This window comes from Semicossyphus pulcher, unplaced genomic scaffold (assembly GCF_022749685.1).
Source record: "Semicossyphus pulcher isolate SPU_LCO1_2020_fin unplaced genomic scaffold, fSemPul1.0.p SCAF_11, whole genome shotgun sequence".
In the NCBI taxonomy this organism is placed as follows: Eukaryota; Metazoa; Chordata; class Actinopteri; order Labriformes; family Labridae; genus Semicossyphus; species Semicossyphus pulcher.
The window spans coordinates 12584799-12605297 of record NW_027211615.1 but is presented as its reverse complement, the minus strand read 5'-3'; the positions used below and the strand labels follow the sequence as shown (position 1 = coordinate 12605297).

General features: G+C 41.1%; 1 protein-coding gene across 1 annotated transcript in view; it reads left to right on the top strand.

Moving 5' to 3' along the window:
• The window catches only part of fig4a (FIG4 phosphoinositide 5-phosphatase a), a 68535-nt gene that overhangs the window by 17611 nt on the left and 30425 nt on the right, over positions 1–20499 (top strand). The window contains exons 11-16 of the mRNA XM_069686032.1: positions 2707–2804; positions 13325–13458; positions 15811–15927; positions 18485–18530; positions 19041–19189; positions 19291–19457. Coding sequence (XP_069542133.1) covers positions 2707–2804; positions 13325–13458; positions 15811–15927; positions 18485–18530; positions 19041–19189; positions 19291–19457 — 711 coding nt within the window. The remainder of the gene's footprint in view (positions 1–2706; positions 2805–13324; positions 13459–15810; positions 15928–18484; positions 18531–19040; positions 19190–19290; positions 19458–20499) is intronic.

Here is a 20499-nt window from a genome sequence, read left to right as displayed (position 1 = left end):
AAGTGATAGTAATAACACTTCGTTCCCTTTCAGTCAATTCACCCGGTACAACAAATATAGTATTGGATATCACGCCCTTACTATCTGTGTTGTACCTCGTTCCTCTCCTTCAGAGAACAGAAGTTATAGTCATAACATTTTGTTCCCTTTCAGTCGATTCACTTGGTACAAGACATTTAGTTCCTCTCCTTCAGAGAACAGAAGTGATAGTAATAACACTTCGTTCCCTTTCAGTAAATTCACTTGGTACAACACATATAGTATCGGATATCACGCCCTTACTATCTGTGTTGTACCTCGTTCCTCTCCTTCAGGGAACAGAAGTTATAGTCGTAACATTTCATCACTTGTGTATAGAGTGTATACGTGTGTATTAATGCTACTACTGATATTGCACTTTTAATATTGTGCTCGGAAAGAAAGTAGTCTATTTCCTAGATTGTTGGACCATTACCTGAGATGAAATTGCATGTTTTTACATTTTACTTGTCTATATGTTAAATCCCACATTTATTGTTTTCTTATCTTGAAAAATTTGTATTTAAAGTAGTTTGTTTTTTAATGGCACCCCTGTCTTTGCACTGACCAGTCGTAATGCCTTTTGTTTTCCATATGCGCAGATGGAGAACTTATTTTCAAACAGCCAGTTGAATCATCACATTTTAAAATGTGTTGCAGTCAAGTACATAACCCCCAAAGTCACATTGTGGTAGAATGCAAAGTTTCCAACCTGTTCCCAAATTCGTGTCCTAGCTTTTTAAAGACGGTGTCCCACAAGGCTCCATATTGGGTCCTATTATATTCATAAAGTATACTCGTATATTGTGTTGCAATGATACTTTACATTATTATTATGTGTACTTATGCATCATTCCTAGGGAGTGTAATTAAGGAATTACAAGCTGATTTGAATGTTGTCCAATGGAGCCTTTATAAATTGAGACTCGGGCAAAATGAATCTTATTTTATCTTTATCTTGTTTTCAGAAAACAAAAATGATGGTAAATGGACTGTACTTATATAGCGCTTTTCTAGTCTTTGTGCCCACTCAAAGCTGATTTTACACTACATGTCACATTCACCCATTCACACACACATTCATACACTGATGGCAGAGGCTGCAACGTAAAGTGCCCAACTGTCCATCAGTTATCACATTCATACTGGTGGCTATGCCACCGGGGTTCCATGAGGGAGCTAGGGATCGAACCTTCGACCTTCCGATTGAAAGACAACTGACTCTACCACTGAGCCACAGCCACTCAATGATGGATGTCAGTGTATTATGCCTATTTTTGGACTGTTCATGCCCTCTCCAGTGCGTCTGTCAACCAAAAACATATCGTTACACACTCACTCAGAGGCGGATAAAAAAACAAACGATTCAGGATTTCCCCAAAGATTTTTTTTCCATCCGCTTGATAATGAAAAAATAATTACGAAAACACTGACAAATAACATTGACATACAGTATATTTTTAGTTGACTACCACCTTGAGTATTGACATAAAACCCACATTCAATACAGTTGTAATATTCATTGGATTGTTGTGCAGCCTGCATCTAATGACACCTATTAGAAAAATCTAGGTCAGCGAAGTGGCAAAGAGACAGTTTGAGTTCAGTGTCTGTGAATGCAGAGTATGGTACACCATTTCAAACCATGAGCTCATCTCTACCACTGCTATCAGGACTCTGTGTTACATAAGTGCATGTATGTTGGTTTATGACTGCCCTGAAGTGCACAAATGTCTCAGTTGTAAAGGAGACGACCTTAATGGGTTACTCCTCGTCTTCATCGCCATTATCCGCATTCCCTTCTCCGAGGGACAATAAGAATGTTATAGGGCGTCATCTCCTCATGTTGACATAAAGTCTTATCTGTCCTGAGGCCTGTGGACAAAGTGATGATGAAATGGTTATTGGGTGAACGTGCTTGAGCTCGTGTTTTATTGTCAGATTTCAGATACCAGTGTGGATCTGTGTGGGCTGAATTGCGATCTGACCCATTTCCTTTCATCTTTCTTCTGGCTGCTTCACTGGTCCAATTTGACGGCAGGCTGCAGGTGTGTGGCTCTGCAGGAGAGGCAAATGAAGGCACTAAATATGATTTTAAAATAAAGAATGAATGAATGGAAGAAAGAAAAAGGAAGTGAACAATGAGCAGGATGAGAGGCGGGCGTCTTTGTTTGCTCAGTGTGTGGCTGCATGAAGCAGATTGGCCCCATTAGAACAAGTTACCTCATCAGCCTACTTTCCACTGTCTTATTAAAGTGAACAAGCCTGAGTTTGGAGAAGAAGTTCCGAGGAGTTAGTAAAATACACCTTATCCTCAAAGATTACAATATATTTTATGTCACACACACATATACACAAACCCCTGATCTGAACTTGACCACTGAGCTCACAGTTGCCTTTTAACCTGACATTTAACCAAGAAGCAACCCCTGAGAAATGAAGCAAGCGCCAAAATGTGCAGTTCCTGAAGTGGCCACTTGAGGCTTGCTCCGAAAGCGAGTCGGCCCCCATTTAGCCCAACATGAAAGAAGCATGTAACATTTTTTTTTATACAGGGTATGCATTTAATTTTACACTTTCAGAAGACGGACAGGCACAATACAATAAGCTGAAATTTAATTGTTTGTCCTACTTAAATAACATTCAAATGCCCTTAATACTAAACAATCACTTGAACTTCTCTTTTAGTGGACCAAGCTGACCCATACGCTCATGTAGCTGCCCTCCATTTTGACCAGATGCTGCAGCGGTTCGGCTCTCCTATCATCATACTTAACCTGGTGAAGGTAATATGCGTGTTTGCACACACAATAACAAACACACACAATGACCTCATTTTGACTTAAATTGTCAGACAATTTCTACGGTATGACTCCCACTGCTACTGTACGGGTGTAACAACTAAATGATGTGACTCTGTATTATAAAGTAGAAACTGGATACCAGCAGAGAAATAAACAGCAGCTTTTGTTTATAAAGCACCTTTCATACAATGATAGAGCTCAGAGTGCATGACTAAACAAGATCAGATAGGAAAAAAAATGTAAAAATAACAGTTAAAATAAAATGAAATTGATAAATTAATAGAAGAAATGTACAATAGGACACAAACAAAGCCGACAAAACAACCGAAACAGTTAATAAAACTTTTTTTTCTTATTATCACAGATATTATCACACGTTTCTGGCTTAAATTCTTCATTCAAATTCAAACGTTAAGAAAATAATTATACGAGTCTGATGAAAACTGCACTGAAGTTGTTGAACTACTGGATTCTGGCTGTAAACAACTGTAATGCTTTTAGCTTTTAACCTTCACCCAGAGTGAATTTCAAGGGTTTAGGCAAAAACAAACAAACAACTCAAGACAGTTCAAAGGAACATATATAGACCAGTTTCTGCCATTAATTGCAGAATTGCGTATATGAAGCTTCAGTGGTGCAATCATCAGAATCAGCTTTATTGGTCTAGTATGAGTGCACATACAAGGAATTTGACTCCGGGTTCTCTTTGTTCTCAAAGTACAGACACTCATACTAAAACAAGGACAGGTTAGAAAAGGTAACACAGACACTTGGACACTAAAAACTAAATCTTAAACTGCTATATACTCACTTATGGATACAAACATATTAATATATTTATATAAGTATATACATTATTTAAAGAAAACACAACAATACTTATAGAAAATAGTGCAATGGTGCAATAGAGAGTGCAAAGGTGCAGTGATAAATATGTTTTTGAATAAGGTTGTATGTACAAGAGGTGGATGGTCATAGTATTTACAGTACTTACAGCGAATGTAGATTGACCTTCAATGTAGTGATAATATATACATGATGGATGTTTGTATAACTCACATGTACAGTTTAGGTTATTACACATTTCTTGTCCCTGACACTCTGGCTGAGTTAGCTGTTCATCAGAGTGACAGCCTGGGGAAAGAAACTGTTCCTGTGTCTGGTTGTTTTGGCGTACAGTGCTCCGTAACGCCTGCCGGAGGGGAGGAGTTCAGTTTGTGACCAGGGTGTGAGGGGTCTGCAGTGTAGTTACCTGCCTGTTTCCTAAACCTGGACTGGTATAAGTCCTGAATGTAGGGCAGGTTTGTGCCAATAATCCTCTCTGCAGACCTGATTGTCCGTTGCAGTCTGTTCTTGTCTTGTATGGTGGCAGATCCAAACCAAACAGTGATGAATCATTGATGATCCTCCAGTTTATGGTCACTAACATTTAGAGATTTTTGCTTTTTTTTAGATTATTTTTTGGCTTTTGCTTTTATTAGATAGGACAGCTGAAGAGAGACTGGCAATGTGGGGAGTAGAGAGTAGGGGATGACATTTAACTGCGTTCGTATTATGTGTTGTTGAAATTTCTATAACACTGTTTCAATAAAAGAAATGATGACAGGATGAGAGGACACTGTGTAAAGGAAGAATGTTTTATTAAGGGATTTTTTGGGGGGAAGCTGTTTTTAAATTAAAATAATCATTCCTTAAAAAATGAACATTATAATTGGAGAGCATTGGCAGAGAGATCGCAGTACTGGAAACTGATAACCTGTTGTTATATACTGTATATACAGAGAGTTGTATGACCTGATGTGCCTCAAAAAGGGCCTGTCTTCTTTGTGTAAGTCTTACGTAAGCTTCAGGTGGATCTTTGTGGATTGTTCAGGAAAGATGCCCAGTTGTGGAGGCACTCAACAAGTGGTTATTTAATACAGCGGGCAGCGGTTGTGTAATTGTTGTGTGATTGGATTGATATTGAGGGATGCTGTGGAGACTTTGATCATCACGAGAGACCTTCCCTTTTTTCGCTGCTGATTACCAGCAGTTGAAATGGTAACATATTTATTGATTTTTTTCTGCATTGCTCCAAGACACATAGCAATGATTAAAGGGCACAGACGTACACATGTAAAGACACATGGCTTTGATTCCTCATATTATGTTGCTATGAAAAAAAATGTAATCAAAAAACACAATAAATGGTGATAGAGAAGCTTTGAAAATGCTCTCTCCCTCCTTAAAACATGCACAAAAAGTCAGTACGTGCAACACTTCAGGACTTTTCCTCATTCGAGCCAGACCTCTTCTTGTAATTTTGCATTGCGTTTTCCCTCACACACACACACACGCGCATGTACACACTTGGGCACACAGCCATACACTCTGCAGCTTCAGTTTTCAAGCTCACGTTGTCACTCCCAAGGGGAGCCGTGAGGCGAGGGACCAATCGCAGACCTCGTAGGTCCGCACAAGCCGCGGCCATGTGATATGTGCAGACTGCGGGGAGTAAGGGAGGGGACGCCCTGCTTATACGCTACACCCTCTCACTTATACCGGAGAGACAGACAGAGGAAGGAATTGGCAATTAACCATGAAAACATGACAGTCCATCTCCGCATGGTTGTGACTTGGGGGGTCAGCGTGGCGGTTCGCCCTCCAGGATGGGCGCATGGTTTTGTCATGGGTTGGTGCGTTTTTCTGAGTGTGTTTGTAAAGAGTGGAAGAGAGGAAGAGTACGAGCGCACATGGCAAAGCATGTGAATTGCTCGCTCTCCTGACTGCCTAATTGGAGCCCTTTTCCTGGAGATAACTTTTAATCTCCCCACATAGATGCTTTGGTTAAATAATTAATTTATTCATTTATTCAAGATGATAAACATCTTTCCTTTTGTTTGCAATGAGACAATCCTGTGTGAGATACCAGCAACTCCCCGACAAAAAGGTATTAAGATGAGAAAAGCGTTCAAACACACCCTGTTACTGTGCAAAACCATCCGTTTGAATAATCGTTGCTCGTTTCCCTCGTTAAAACGTTCATGACCAGCCCCCTCGTGCTGATACATGTGCATATGCGACTGTTTGGGTTCACGTTATCAATCTTTTGTACACCCAGGACAAGGATTATTACTGTGGACGGTGAACCTGTGAACAGTGCATGTGTGTTTTTTCTAAGTGTAATTCTAGTCTCTCATATGTGCCTAGAAAGTGCATGTGCTGTGCATGTGCCAGACCGTATGACACGCTCTGCTTGAATGGGAGAGGAAATGCGGCTGTAATTTGATGCCGTGTTGCTGTGCCTCTGCTGGATGTGTGGACGGAGGTGTGAGCTGCTAAATGATGCATCCAGAACGATTATCACTGAGGGTGTTCTGTCAGAAAGGCGTAATGAGTCGAGGACTATGTTCATTGAAAAATAATAAGATGGACAGTGTGACTACAGGTCAGAAAGGCAGACGAGCAGTGCTTGCAGATGTTTATTAGTGGGCTGTGCAGCACAGCCCACAATGGCCCCCTCTATAGCGTAGCTATAGGGGTCCATTGTGGGCTGTGCGAAGCACAGCCCACTATTGTTCTTCACCGCGCCTCTTTTTATTAGTGGGCTGTGCAGCACAGCCCACAATGGCCCCCTCTATAGCAAAGCTATAGGGGTCCATTGTGGGCTGTGCGAAGCACAGCCCACTATTGTTATTGCTCGCGCCTCTTTTTTATTATTATTCTTCCTCCCTAATTTTCGGTTTCTTTCTTGCCCCGCAGCTTTGAGCGCACACCAACAAAAAATACATCAAAACGTGCGGCTCGGTCTAACTCGCTATGCTATTACTTTTATCTCCAGAATATTAATTTTTCGCGTCGTAAGACGCGAAAAACTGGGAAAAAATTCCCATCTGGAATGAATGGGACGAGGAAAAAAAAACTCGAAAATCGGAGACGTTTTTCAAACATCTCCTGCTCTGGCCTACGTTCACCTAGAAACACCATTCAAACTTTAAAATGTAGGCACGGGTCTTGTCTATTTAAGTTGTATTTGAACTTTTTTCCTACGATGTTTCATTTTTGAACGGTGACCCTTTAAAGATGGTGAGTTATTTTGGAAAAATTCAGGATTTATAATGGGTGTGTATTGCGGAATGTTCGTGCAGAGCTAACTGACAGAGTGCGGAGACTCAAAAAAAACTCTCAGAAATTCTGTCTCTCTCTCGCGACCCCAGCCACAAATTACACAGTAGAACTGTGATTTTTTCACAGAGTTGTAGCCACACTTGTCTTCTTTCTCCCAATGTGTCTACTTTATCAGTAGGATGTACGGTTTTTCATTTATCTGCCCCCAACCGACAAGAGTAGCTCTCAACTGCTCCATTTACTCCAATGTTAATCGGGAGGAGGATTTTCCAGGATTCTCGAAAGTGCACCTGTTTTTAACTCGCTCCTATTACCACATTTTAGAAGCTAGGACCACAAAAACTTATGTCTGTGTTCTTTAAGGCCTTTCTGGCTTGATGGTGAAGAAATTTTGCCGATATCATGTTTGGTTTGGAAGAAATGGCAGTAGTTTGACGTCCTAAATGTGAGCCAGAAATCACGCTCAGATCAGCTGCCACAGACACCAGCTTTGGTCGTTGCTAGGGAGTAACGACAACCATCTCCGCGGCAACCGAGCTCAGCTGGGCCAATTAATTCTTCAGACTCCAAAAAACTCTCAGAAATTCTCTCTTTCCGTGACTCACCCCAGCCACAATTTACACAGTAGAACAGCGATTTTTCACAAAGTTGTAGCCACACTTGTCTTCTTTCTCCCAATCTGTCTACTTTATCAGTAGGACTTATGGTTTTTGATTAATCTGCCTGTAACCGACAAGAGTAGCGCTCAACTGCTCCATTCACTCCAATGTAAATCACACAGACAGACAGACTGCAGCAGAGTATGATCGTCCGGCGTCTGTGTCAAGTGCACAGATATCAGCCATCTCATTGGACAAATCCCCTCGGATACAGATGACAGACAACACAGGAGGACTCTGATTGGACAGTTGTGTGTGTGTGGTTTTTTCTGCCATGATATAACCTTCTGCTCCGCGCTGATCGATCTCATTTGACAAATCACCTCGGATACAGATGACAGACAACACAGGAGGACTCTGATTGGACAGTTGTGTGTGTGTGGTTTTTTCTGCCATGATATAACCTTCTGCTCCGTGCTGATCGATCTCATTTGACAAATCACCTCGGATACAGATGACAGACAACACAGGAGGACTCTGATTGGACAGTTGTGTGTGTGTGGTTTTTCATATTTCACGTGTATGACAAGAGTCCCAGCCTGAACACAATTACATGAAAATATTTCCCATCAGGCCTAGCGCCCGCTACTGGAAACAGGAAGTGACATATTTTACTCTACAAGCCCCTCCTCCAAGGTGGTAAAGCATGTTAACCTCAAATTCATGTCAGGAAACTCTTAAGACCTTGATTAAGGTCTGTGACAAAACTTGTTCAGGTTACAACAGAGGGCGTGACCCTGGCGGCGCGGCGCATATAACCTTCGCCATGATGCCTCGCCATGACATTTAGGCTGCGATAACTCGCCTGTACTTCATCCTGTCTGCACCAAATTTCACATGCTTGATCAGAGTCCCGCCCTGAACAGATCTACACACTCCTTTCCTTACCAATACTATAGCGCCACCCACTGGTGACAGCCTGTATCAACTCTCATATACATTGTCCAATCTCCACCAAATTTCACAAGTTTGATGAGGGTACCGCCCTGAACACATCTACATATACATTTCTCACTCATAGTCATAGCGACACCTACTGGGCAGAGCCTGTATCAACTCTCATATACATTGTCCAATCTCCACCAAATTTCACAGGTTTCATGAGGGTACTGCCCTGAACACATCTGCATATTCATTTTTCACTCATAGTCACAGCGCCACCTACTGGTAAGAGCCAGTAGTAACTCTCATATACAATGTTCAATCAGCTTGAAATTTCCCATGTATGATTACAGTGTCGGACTGAACAGTTCTACATAATCATTTTTCGCTCATACTCTTAGCGCCACCTACTGGCAAGAGCCAGTACTACCTGTTACATACAATGTTATATCAGCTTCAAATTTCACATGCATGATTATAGTCTCGGCCTGAACAGATCTCCATAGGAAATTTCCCAACAGGGGTTAGCAAAGCTATAGGCTATCCATAAGTACAGAATGTGTCTGTCTAGACAAATACCATAGATGAAGACGCTGCAAATCACTCGCACACAGACATGCAGCGCAGCACAGCCCACTCTCGCGATTTCCCAACGGGGAATTGTCTAGTTATTATTCTTCCTACCAGATTTTCGGTTTCTTTCTTGCCCCGCAGCTTTGAGCGCACACAAATAAAAAATACATCAAAACGTGCGGCTCGTTCGGACTCGGTGTGCTATTATTTTTATCTCCAGAATATTAATGTTTCGCGTCGTAAGACGCGAAAAACTGGGAAAAAATTCCCATCTGGAATGAATGGGACGAGGAAAAAAAAACTCGAAAATCGGAGACGTTTTTCAAACATCTCCTGCTCTGGCCTACGTTCACCTAGAAACACCATTCAAACTTTAAAATGTAGGCACGGGTCTTGTCTATTTAAGTTGTATTTGAACTTTTTTCCTACCATGTTTCGTTTTTGAACGGTGAGCCTTTAAAGATGGTGAGTTATTTTGGAAAAATTCAGGATTTATAATGGGTGTGTATTGCGGAATGTTCGTGCAGAGCTAATTGACAGAGTGCGGAGACTCAAAAAAAACTCTCAGAAATTCTGTCTCTCTCTCGCGACCCCAGCCACAAATTACACAGTAGAACTGTGATTTTTTCACAGAGTTGTAGCCACACTTGTCTTCTTTCTCCCAATGTGTCTACTTTATCAGTAGGATGTACGGTTTTTCATTTATCTGCCCCTAACCGACAAGAGTAGCTCTCAACTGCTCCATTTACTCCAATGTTAATCGGGAGGAGGATTTTCCAGGATTTTCGAAAGTGCACCTGTTTTTAACTCGCTCCTATTACCACATTTTAGAAGCTAGGACCACAAAAACTTATGTCTGTGTTCTTTAAGGCCTTTCTGGCTTGATGGTGAAGAAATTTTGCCGATATCATGTTTGGTTTTGAAGAAATGGCAGTAGTTTGACGTCCTAAATCTGAGCCAGAAATCACGCTCAGATCAGCTGCCACAGACACCAGCTTTGGTCGTTGCTAGGGAGTAACGACAACCATCTCCGCGGCAACCGAGCTCAGCTGGGCCAATTAATTCTTCAGACTCCAAAAAACTCTCAGAAATTCTCTCTTTCCGTGACTCACCCCAGCCACAAATTACACAGTAGAACAGTGATTTTTCACAAAGTTGTAGCCACACTTGTCTTCTTTCTCCCAATCTGTCTACTTTATCAGTAGGACTTATGGTTTTTGATTGATCTGCCTGTAACCGACAAGAGTAGCGCTCAACTGCTCCATTCACTCCAATGTAAATCACACAGACAGACAGACTGCAGCAGAGTATGATCGTCCGGCGTCTGTGTCAAGTGCACAGATATCAGCCATCTCATTGGACAAATCACCTCGGATACAGATGACAGACAACACAGGAGGACTCTGATTGGACAGTTGTGTGTGTGTGGTTTTTTCTGCCATGATATAACCTTCTGCTCCGCGCTGATCGATCTCATTTGACAAATCACCTCGGATACAGATGACAGACAACACAGGAGGACTCTGATTGGACAGTTGTGTGTGTGTGGTTTTTCATATTTCACGTGTATGACAAGAGTCCCAGCCTGAACACAATTACATGAAAATATTTCCCATCAGGCCTAACGCCCGCTACTGGAAACAGGAAGTGACATATTTTACTCTACAAGCCCCTCCTCCAAGGTGGTAAAACATGTTAACCTCAAATTCATGTCAGGAAAGTCTTAAGACCTTGATTAAGGTCTGTGACAAAACTTGTTCAGGTTACAATAGAGGGCGTGACCCTGGCGGCGCGGCGCATATAACCTTCGCCATGATGCCTCGCCATCACATTTAGGCTGCGATAACTCGCCTGTACTTCATCCTGTCTGCACCAAATTTCACATGCTTGATCAGAGTCCCGCCCTGAACAGATCTACACACTCCTTTCCTTACCAATACTATAGCGCCACCCACTGGTGACAGCCTGTATCAACTCTCATATACATTGTCCAATCTCCACCAAATTTCACAAGTTTGATGAGGGTACCGCCCTGAACACATCCACATATACATTTCTCACTCATAGTCATAGCGCCACCTACTGGGCAGAGCCTGTATAAACTGTCATATACATTGTCCAATCTCCACCAAATTTCACAGGTTTGATGAGGGTACTGCCCTGAACACATCTACATAGACATTTTTCACTCATACTGATAGCGCCACCTACTGGGCAGAGCCTGTATCAAGTCTCATATACATTGTCTGATTTGCTCCAAATGTCACAGGTTTCATGAGGGTACTGCCCTGAACACATCTGCATATTCATTTTTCACTCATAGTCACAGCGCCACCTACTGGTAAGAGCCAGTAGTAACTCTCATATACAATGTTCAATCAGCTTGAAATTTCCCATGTATGATTACAGTGTCGGACTGAACAGTTCTACATAATCATTTTTCGCTCATACTCTTAGCGCCACCTACTGGCGAGAGCCAGTACTTTTTTACACGTGGGGTTCACACACACACGCGCACACAGACATGCAGCGCAGCACAGCCCACTCTCGCGATTTCCCAACGGGGAATTGTCTAGTTTTATTTCTTCCTCCATCAATTTATTAAATATTTCGACATTGTACACAATAAAAACAACACTAACCAAGCTTTTCAGGTGAGTTTCATAGCTTTCATGTCCAGATATAAACCGCAACTATTTTCTCTAAATCTAAAAAACATACTTGCAGAATGTAGCTTTATGGTTTTACATGCCTCGGATTATTAAATACAATCAATAATTAAATAAAAGCCGTCTTTCTACTTGCTATCGGCCTTCTGCAGCACATTCAAACCTCTGCAGGTGATCCAGAACGCAGCAACACGACTGCTCTTCAACCAACCCCAAACAGCACATGTCAGTCCGCTGCTCATATCCCCCCACTGGCTCCCAGTCGCCGCTCACATCAAAACCCTGTTGCTCGCTTACAAAACAGCTCCTGCCTACCTGAACGCCCTCATCCAGGTCTACACTCCCTCCCACCTGACGAAAGGCGCCTGGTACTCCCATCACAACAGGGCCCTAAGTCGTTCTCCTCAGTCGTCCCCAGGTGGTGAAGCGAGCTACCAAACTCCACTCAGTCTGCAGAGTGTTTTCACCTTTAAGAAGAAGCAATAGACCAATCTCTTTATGAACACCTCTGACTGTTTTTAGAATGAACATGTTATTTGAGTAAGCTGTACTTCTTTAAAGATGTGAGCACTTAATGTATCCAAGTACACAGTAAAACCTGAAAAGTTAGTTTAATTCAAACCATTAGAGGAAAACTCTTTTATTTATTGTTAATGTAACTTAAATAAATTAAGTAAACGGCACCCATTCCATTCAGTGTATTGAACTTAAAACGAGCTTCAATTGAGGAAACTGATTACCGTAAACCTTTTAAGTTGCATTAACACAAAACAAATACCGTAAAATGTGGTCAATTAATACATTTTTTTCCATCTATTTATAGAAAAATGTATAAGTTTTTTTTCCATAGCTTCCATGTCATGTGACCCCGTGTCCTCAAATCAATGTCAGAAGTTAACACTCACTTGGACAAATAAGACACACCTCATTACATTGGATTTAATTGCTAATATTTTAATGTAAAATTGTATGTTTGTTTTTTTTTGTTTGAATGTGTTTTAAATTAAAATAAATTGAAATAGTGTTGAAATAATTTGTGTACACGCTTTTATTAATAAATAGCTATAACTAAACTAAACCTTTTTTCCCTCTGGGATACCCCGAAACACAGGCTGCGTCTTATGTTCCGGTGCGACTTATGTTGCTTCATTGTTACGTCAAATCTCTTTGAGGATTCAATGAAGTTAACTTAGTTACTTTTATGAAGATAGACTGTTTGGTTTTACAGTGTAAAGGAAATTGTAACAGCCCTAAGTCCGCCTCTTTTACAGCGTAAAAGACAAGTACCCTGCAGGGCTGCACCTCTAATCATATATATTCAATCTATATAACAGTTCTCTCGTCAGTCCTGTACTTTCCACTACATTAGGGTCCGGTAAATTGTCTGTTTCAGCTCTATTCTTCCCTGAGGCCACTGTGGAGAAGTTCTGAATGGATTATTGTAAAATGCCTCAAAGAGAACACCATGTGTCTTTACAGTATGTGCAGGTGCCCTCAGAGGAACCTTTAAGCTACTGGATGTCTGTTTTACCAGCACATTAACACCTTTGAATGAGAGGTTGTTAGTTCACCGTCATACCTGTGATCTATATATGTTTGTCTCTGTGTCCAGAAACGGGAAAAAAGGAAACATGAGAAGATTCTGAGTGAAGAGCTGTACCCGGCTGTGATCAACCTGAACCAGTTCCTCCCTCCGGACAACTGCATTGACTACATCGCCTGGGACATGGCCCGCTACACCAAGAGGTTTGGGAGATACATATTGAGCTATTATTAATAATCAGGCATGATGCCACCTTTACAGTACATCAGATCTTATATGTTTATATAATGTGCATCAAGTAAAAAACAATGACTTATGGTGGTTTAAAACCAAACATGCAAGAAAAAGGAGCTAGTGCTAAGAATCGATGAGTAAGATACAGACTACATCTCAATGGGCCTCATGTACGAACAGTGCGTACGCACGAATCTGTGCTTGAACTGTGCGTACGCACGTGTGACACACAAATCTGGGATTCATCAATTTGTTTTACCTAAATTTCTTTGTACTCTGCGAACAAATTTAGAACTCCCTCAGACCATGCGTACGCACAAATGATCAAAGAAATAGGAAATGTTAACACACACCCTTTTAACTAAATGCATAATATATTAAAACTTAATTTATTGAAAAAAAGGCTTTTATAGACAATTATAATTGAATTTGATAATGTATGGACCAAACGTAAATGCCGTGTCATCCTCATCATTAATTGTCATATAATTAAAACTTCAATTATAGCAGTTGAATTAGTTTATTAAGTTAACAATAGAGTAGACCATATGAAAATGTGCATATTGAAATGTAACACTATTAAATTGTTTATTGGCCTTGCTGGAAGGATATTGCTCCCCGTGCACGCTCCGGAACAGTGTGCCTTTTCTGGCCTCCACCTCTGCCACAATTGTTTCAATTTCTGCTGATGTGAAACTTTTCTTTCTACCTTTTGAGGCCATTTTCACGTTCTTTCAGCTTCTCCGTAACACCGCTCTCTTCATGTGGCACCAAGCAGATGTCCTTATATAGAGAAATAGAGGCGTGGCAGTATGCTGATTGCTGATCGCGGACACGCGCCTGTCAATTTAGAATGGTTCTGATTTACTAACATACGCACGGTGGTGAGAACAAAATTGGCCAGTACACACGTGTCATGAATCTGACGGTGATTTTGCCCAAGTACTTATTTTTTGTGGAGAGTAAGAACATTTCTGCAGAGATATTAGAGAATGAGGCCCAATATTATTTGGATCAAATCCCAGAATTATGGACTCATGGAAAAATGTTACTTTTCCACCATTGATTTCTTAATTTGTTTTTATACACGCCAGCATCCTTTTGTTTGCATGTTCAAGAGGTCAGCGGATTGGGGATTACAGTTAAATTTAACTGCACACATTCAAATTTTATATTAAATAAATAAAAATAAATTCAGATAAAATTTAAAAAACCTGGTGACAAATCTACGGAAGCCCTTAGCGGACATGCATCCATACATTTTATTTACTCCATTGTCCCGCGATAAGTTATTTCTGGTCGTTTTCTTGAGATCTCAAATTATTTTTCTCGCAATCTCGGAAAAACACAGCTGGTTTTCCCATTATAACGGATTAATGTGGCCCGTTATCTCGTGATAACCAATCTTTTTTTTGCGTGATAACGGGATAATTTCCCGGCGATCAAGAAAACACAACAGGCTGGTCATTGTGATAGTACAGACCAGGACATGCCATGCTGCCATTGCTCACACTAATGTTAAAGTTGAGAATGTTTCTATGTTCGTTTAGTGCTTTTACAACTCTATACGAGTAATAATCATCTCACGTTATGGTGGTGCCGCGTCGTTATCTTGTGATAACGTGATGAATAAGTCGAGATCTCGAGTAAACAACCAGAAATAACTCGGAAAACGGAGTAAATATAATGAATGGATGCAGCTGCTCTCTTAATTGGAAATAATATCCTCGCTCCATGAGATGTCTCACTTTTGCTTTTTGTGTGAAAGCTGTCTGTAAGGACAAATATCCCGTGTGTTTCTTGTATTAAGCCTTGAAAAATACATAACAGTAAATAAGCACGTATTACAAAAGCATAACGCATATTGTCACCACTTAACCGTAGCTCCTTGTACACTGCCAGTTCAAGGCAGGGTTATTACGGCTCTGTTACACTGTTCTATGTAAAACACACAGAGGCGGGATGGTAGGGTGAAGTCGATCCACTTCTGAGCCGGCATCGGAGGCGTAACGGAGTCTGTGTAAACAGCAGAGCTGGCAAGGCGGAACAGCACCGTGTGTGTGTGTGTTTGAAGCATGCGCTGTTTGTTTACACCTCGCGCACGTCTTGCTTCTGCAGGCTTTGTAGAAACACACCCTGAGACGTTGCTCTGTCCAATGTAAAATGTCGAAGGCGGCGTAAAGGTGGAGCTTCATTACAACACTGAGGCGGAACAGCAATGCAAAAAGGGCTACTGTTTCTACAGCTGCAGAAACACTTTAAAGTTGGGTTGATTTCTTGAGCAAATATTAATCAAATCTTCCTATTTCTCTCTCTAATAGTAAGCTGTGCAACGTGCTGGACCGTCTGAGTATGATAGCAGAGAACGTAGTGAAGCGAACAGGTTTCTTCATTAATCGCTCCGACTTCTACTGCCACACCATCAGACCAGATGACAGGTGAGTTGCGCTGTGTCTGTTGGTTCTCTTATAAACAGTAGGAGCTGACACGCACACACAAACACACGCTTTTTGACCACATTTCAAGCTTTGTTTAGTTGTATGCTGTGTGGAAACAAACACCTACACTATTGCATTAAACGTCCATATGAAGCCAATCATAAACTTTGGCTGCACGCTCGTTGACTGAGTGACAATGAGAGAGAGGAGCCGAAAGGAACCTGTGCATCTTTCCTGCATATGCACATCACACTTCCTTTTTGTATGGGAGGCTACATTGTCCCTTTTCCTTTTCATACATATTTAGAATCATACATTGATCTACACTGCTTAAATCTGAAACTCTCCCGATATGAATTCTTAATGGAAATTATACCCGATGGCCGTCGCGTCGCTGAGAGTTTCCTGCTAACGATCTGAGTAGATTGCCGTCCATGTGCTTAACGCATGGCTCCTCCATCGTCGCCGTGTCTTAATCTCTTTCACCCAACATTACGTTAGTGTTACATAACCCAACGACCACACCATGGCCAGTATTTATAACCCTCCGTTTGTACTGTATAACCCAATGCTATCTTGCACTCACAAAACAGAAACCCTAATAAGCTATTATGTACTGTAGATGCACTGTAATAGTTATAGTGCCGGTAATCTTCATCAGATGCACAAATAAGCTTGGGAATGATAAAGATCTAATCAGGGAGATTTTTAACAATCTTATTTCCTTTTCATACTGGTCTCTCCTCTCCACCTTGCGCGTTTTCTCAAACACTTTAACTACAAGCGCTCATTGGTCTCACTCAGGTATTTCAGTTCAAACCACAATGAGATACACTTTCCATTAAAAAAAAACCCTTCAACAATATTGGATTTTTTCTTTGAACAATTATTCTCACTTTGTCTGTTACTGTTTTTTGTAAAGCACCTTAAAAAGAAAGTGATTAGTGAGAGTGGTAGAATTGAGAGACCCAGAGCCAGAAGTGGGCCGTGCTCAGCATCCGACTGTCTAAAAGATGTAAAACATACAATAAATCATGCTTTCATTTTAAGGGACTTGGTTAAAAATATATCCATCCATTATCTATTCCGCTTATCCTGTTAAGGGTCGCGAGGGGCTCGAGCCAATCCTAGCTATCATTGGGCGAGAGGCGGGTACACCCTGGACTCATCGCCAGTCGATCACAGGGCTGACTCACACCCACACCTACAGGCAATTTAGAGCCACTAATTTACCTAACGAGCATGTATTTGAACTGTGGGAGGAAGCTGGAGTGCCTGGAGGGAACATGCATGCTCCACACAGAAAGGCCCCCTATGCCCAAACTTGGATTCGAACCATGAATCTTCTAGCTGTGAGGTGACAGCGCTAACCACTGCACCACCGTGCAGCCTGTTAAAGATTTAGTTAAACAATTTTTGAAAAATTAACCTTGCAGAGAGTTTGATTATAATACCGCTCAATTCATATTCCTCTATATGCCAAATAAAATGCTATAGCCAGCTGCCAGTTAGCCTAGCTTAACATTAGGAAGCAGGGTAAAACAGTTAGCATGGCTTAATGATAAGGTAACAAATCTTCCTACCAGCATCACTGAAGTTCACTTAATAACAAGTTATATGTTGCTTGTTTAATCCAGACGAATAACCAAAGTGTACTAGTATAAAGTTCTGATTTGAAATGGTGTTATATTTGTATGTTTTGGGAGCTTTCAAGTATAAATGCTAAGCTAGGCTAACCAGCTACTATCTGTAGCTCTCTGTTTACTATATTAATCTTCTTATTCAGCTCCCTGCAAGAAAGCAAATTGGATATTTCAAAAAAGATGTGAAACAACTAACTAAAAAACAACTAAAATGTGTAACGAGATATTTATTTTATATTTCATACCCCAGTCATACCGTGGCCGAGATGTTTCGAACGAACTCCAAATCTGAAGCGCTTTGCAAATTCAAAAAACACACAAGGGAAAAAGCTGCAGCACAAATACAAAAACAATATTGTTCAATGTCTTTTTTTATATGCAGGCTACTCTGCCATATAATGTTTGGCCAGCATTGTATTTGTGTTGCGGCTTTTACACTTGTGTTTTTCGAATTTGCAAAGCATTTCAGATATGGAGTTGGTTTGAAACCTCTCGGCCACCGTAGAGTCAGGGTAGGTAATTTGATCTATTATAAATATGGCATCAATATTTATATATTTTTCAGTCCTGGTCGTCGGTTTGCACACAGAACACAACACTGATGTCGTATTTTTACATTATATTGAAAACATTACCGATCTTTTTCTGTGTGTATTAAAAAATAGTCTGCTGTATATAAATCTCTCTGTACTCGTAGTCCTAAGGGTCCTCACTGTGTTAAAATGTCTGCTCTGTACTTTATATGTCTGGTCAATTATGTGCAGCCTTGAAAATGTCAACATAACAGTGATAACACCTCTTGCAGCAGGAAAACATGAGTAAATAGACCTGTGGAAGATTAGATGTGCACTTAATGCTTTAGTCTGTCTCTTGTATGCTCTCCTGTCAGTTCAGTTTAATGTTATTTTTTTCAGGTGGGGCGATTTAGGTGGACACGTCACAGCCAGCGGACATGTGCAGGTAGGAAACGCAGCCACCAGGTTTGGTTTAACTGCCCTGTAACTTTTCAGAGTTTCTGAAGGCACCCCTTAAATGTTGCAGCTTTTTTTTTTACATAGAAAAAGGAAACAAATCATTGTATTTTATAAAAATGGAGACGTTTTGTTTATAAAGTGGTTCAAAAATGGTGATAATACTCCACATCAAATCATGGTAGTGTAATTTTTATGCCAAGGAAACAACTTTTGTCAATAATGTTTATGTAAAAGAGCTTCCAGCATTCACTGCTATAGCTGCACACCTAGGTAAATGCATTCAGCTGAATAAAGAGTGGTTTTACAAGTGCACCTGGAAACCTTGAACGCATGTACAAGGATCCTATTACAATTGTCTGTTTACCGTCGTTTGGAGGTCAATACATGTTGTGATTACAGTAATTGCCTTTTCATGTGGTTTATGTCTGAGTATCATAGTGGCACAACATCCTGTTGATTTGGTGTCAGTATGTTTAATGAGTCCATGTTGTTGTAGACCGGTGTGTTGCGGACCAACTGTGTGGACTGTCTGGATCGGACCAACACCGCCCAGTTCATGGTGGGGAAGTGTGCGCTTGCCTATCAGCTTTATGCACTGGGGATGATTGACAAGCCCAAACTCCAGTTTGATACTGATTGTGTTAGGTAAAGCTCATTAAAAGCAAACCAAAAAACAACAGCCAGTATTAGCATCAAGTGCATTTTTAAGCTGTGTGTTCATGTGTGTTTGTGTGTGTGTGACCCAGGTTGTTTGAGGAGCTCTATGAGGACCATGGAGACACTCTGTCGCTGCAGTACGGCGGCTCACAGCTGGTCCACAGGGTCAAGACCTACCGCAAGATCGCTCCCTGGACCCAACACTCCAAGGACATCATGCAGACACTGTCTCGCTACTACAGCAATGCTTTCTCAGGTGAGTTTCACGGACATATCCTGCACCGGCTTTTCTTACACACATGCAAAAACTGTTTAAAAAGGGACTCTCTTTACTCCACAGTTAATGAAACTAATTTCTCCACCCCCCTTTTTTCCTAAATCCTTCTTAGTCTCACCCAAATTTGCCAATACACCCTACACCCTTTATATCTTATTAGTTAGTTCCAACCAAGTAATCTGACTGGATAAGAGGCATTCCATGAGTGCTGATATAGAGAACAACCTCACTGTGACTTTTCAAAAAGCTAAGAAGTCGCAACAGCTGCAAAAGGAAGCTACATGACTCAGACTGTTAGCATTGCCGCGGTAAGCCACATCAAATTTCACAGGTGAACTCCTGTGACTGATCGCTGCTGTATTGTTCCTTCTGTAAAATACTAGTTGCTGAAAGCAGAGCAGGTCACCCTGAACACGATACAAAATGACAAAATGTGGACCCATCCAATTTAGCAAGTACAGCTTAGCATGCACCGTCCGTTCCAGCATCTCTCCTCGAAGACTGTGTGTGCCTGAGTCGAATTTGTGTTCTAATAAATACTTGATAAAGATTTCTAACAGTGTTGTATGACACCCCAGAGTGTCATAGGAACACACAGGTACCTGTTCCACATCAAAGGGTGACATTTGTAACACCTAGAACTGAAGAGGAAGGTTTTGTACAGTGTGTTACATCAGGAGAAATAGAGCAGTGCTGCTTGACCTACTAAGTCCACCTCCTCTGTCTTTGCTTTTGACTCTTGTCCTCCACTTTATTTAAAAAAAATGGGTCATTGGTTCGCTGCAGAGCTGGTGAAGGACTAGATTGTCTGACATGTCAAGGTAAGAAGGTCCATATAATGCAGGGCACACACAGAGTGATTACATACACACAAGTACTCAATATTGCAACAACTTCACACTCAATGATGCTATGACTCAACCTGGTTTCATGATCTGAACTCGTTGGATAAGAGGTTGTTCTGTGTATAAGTTGTTCCTCTGCAATCTCTACAAGGTGGGGGATAAATAAGGTTGGTGTC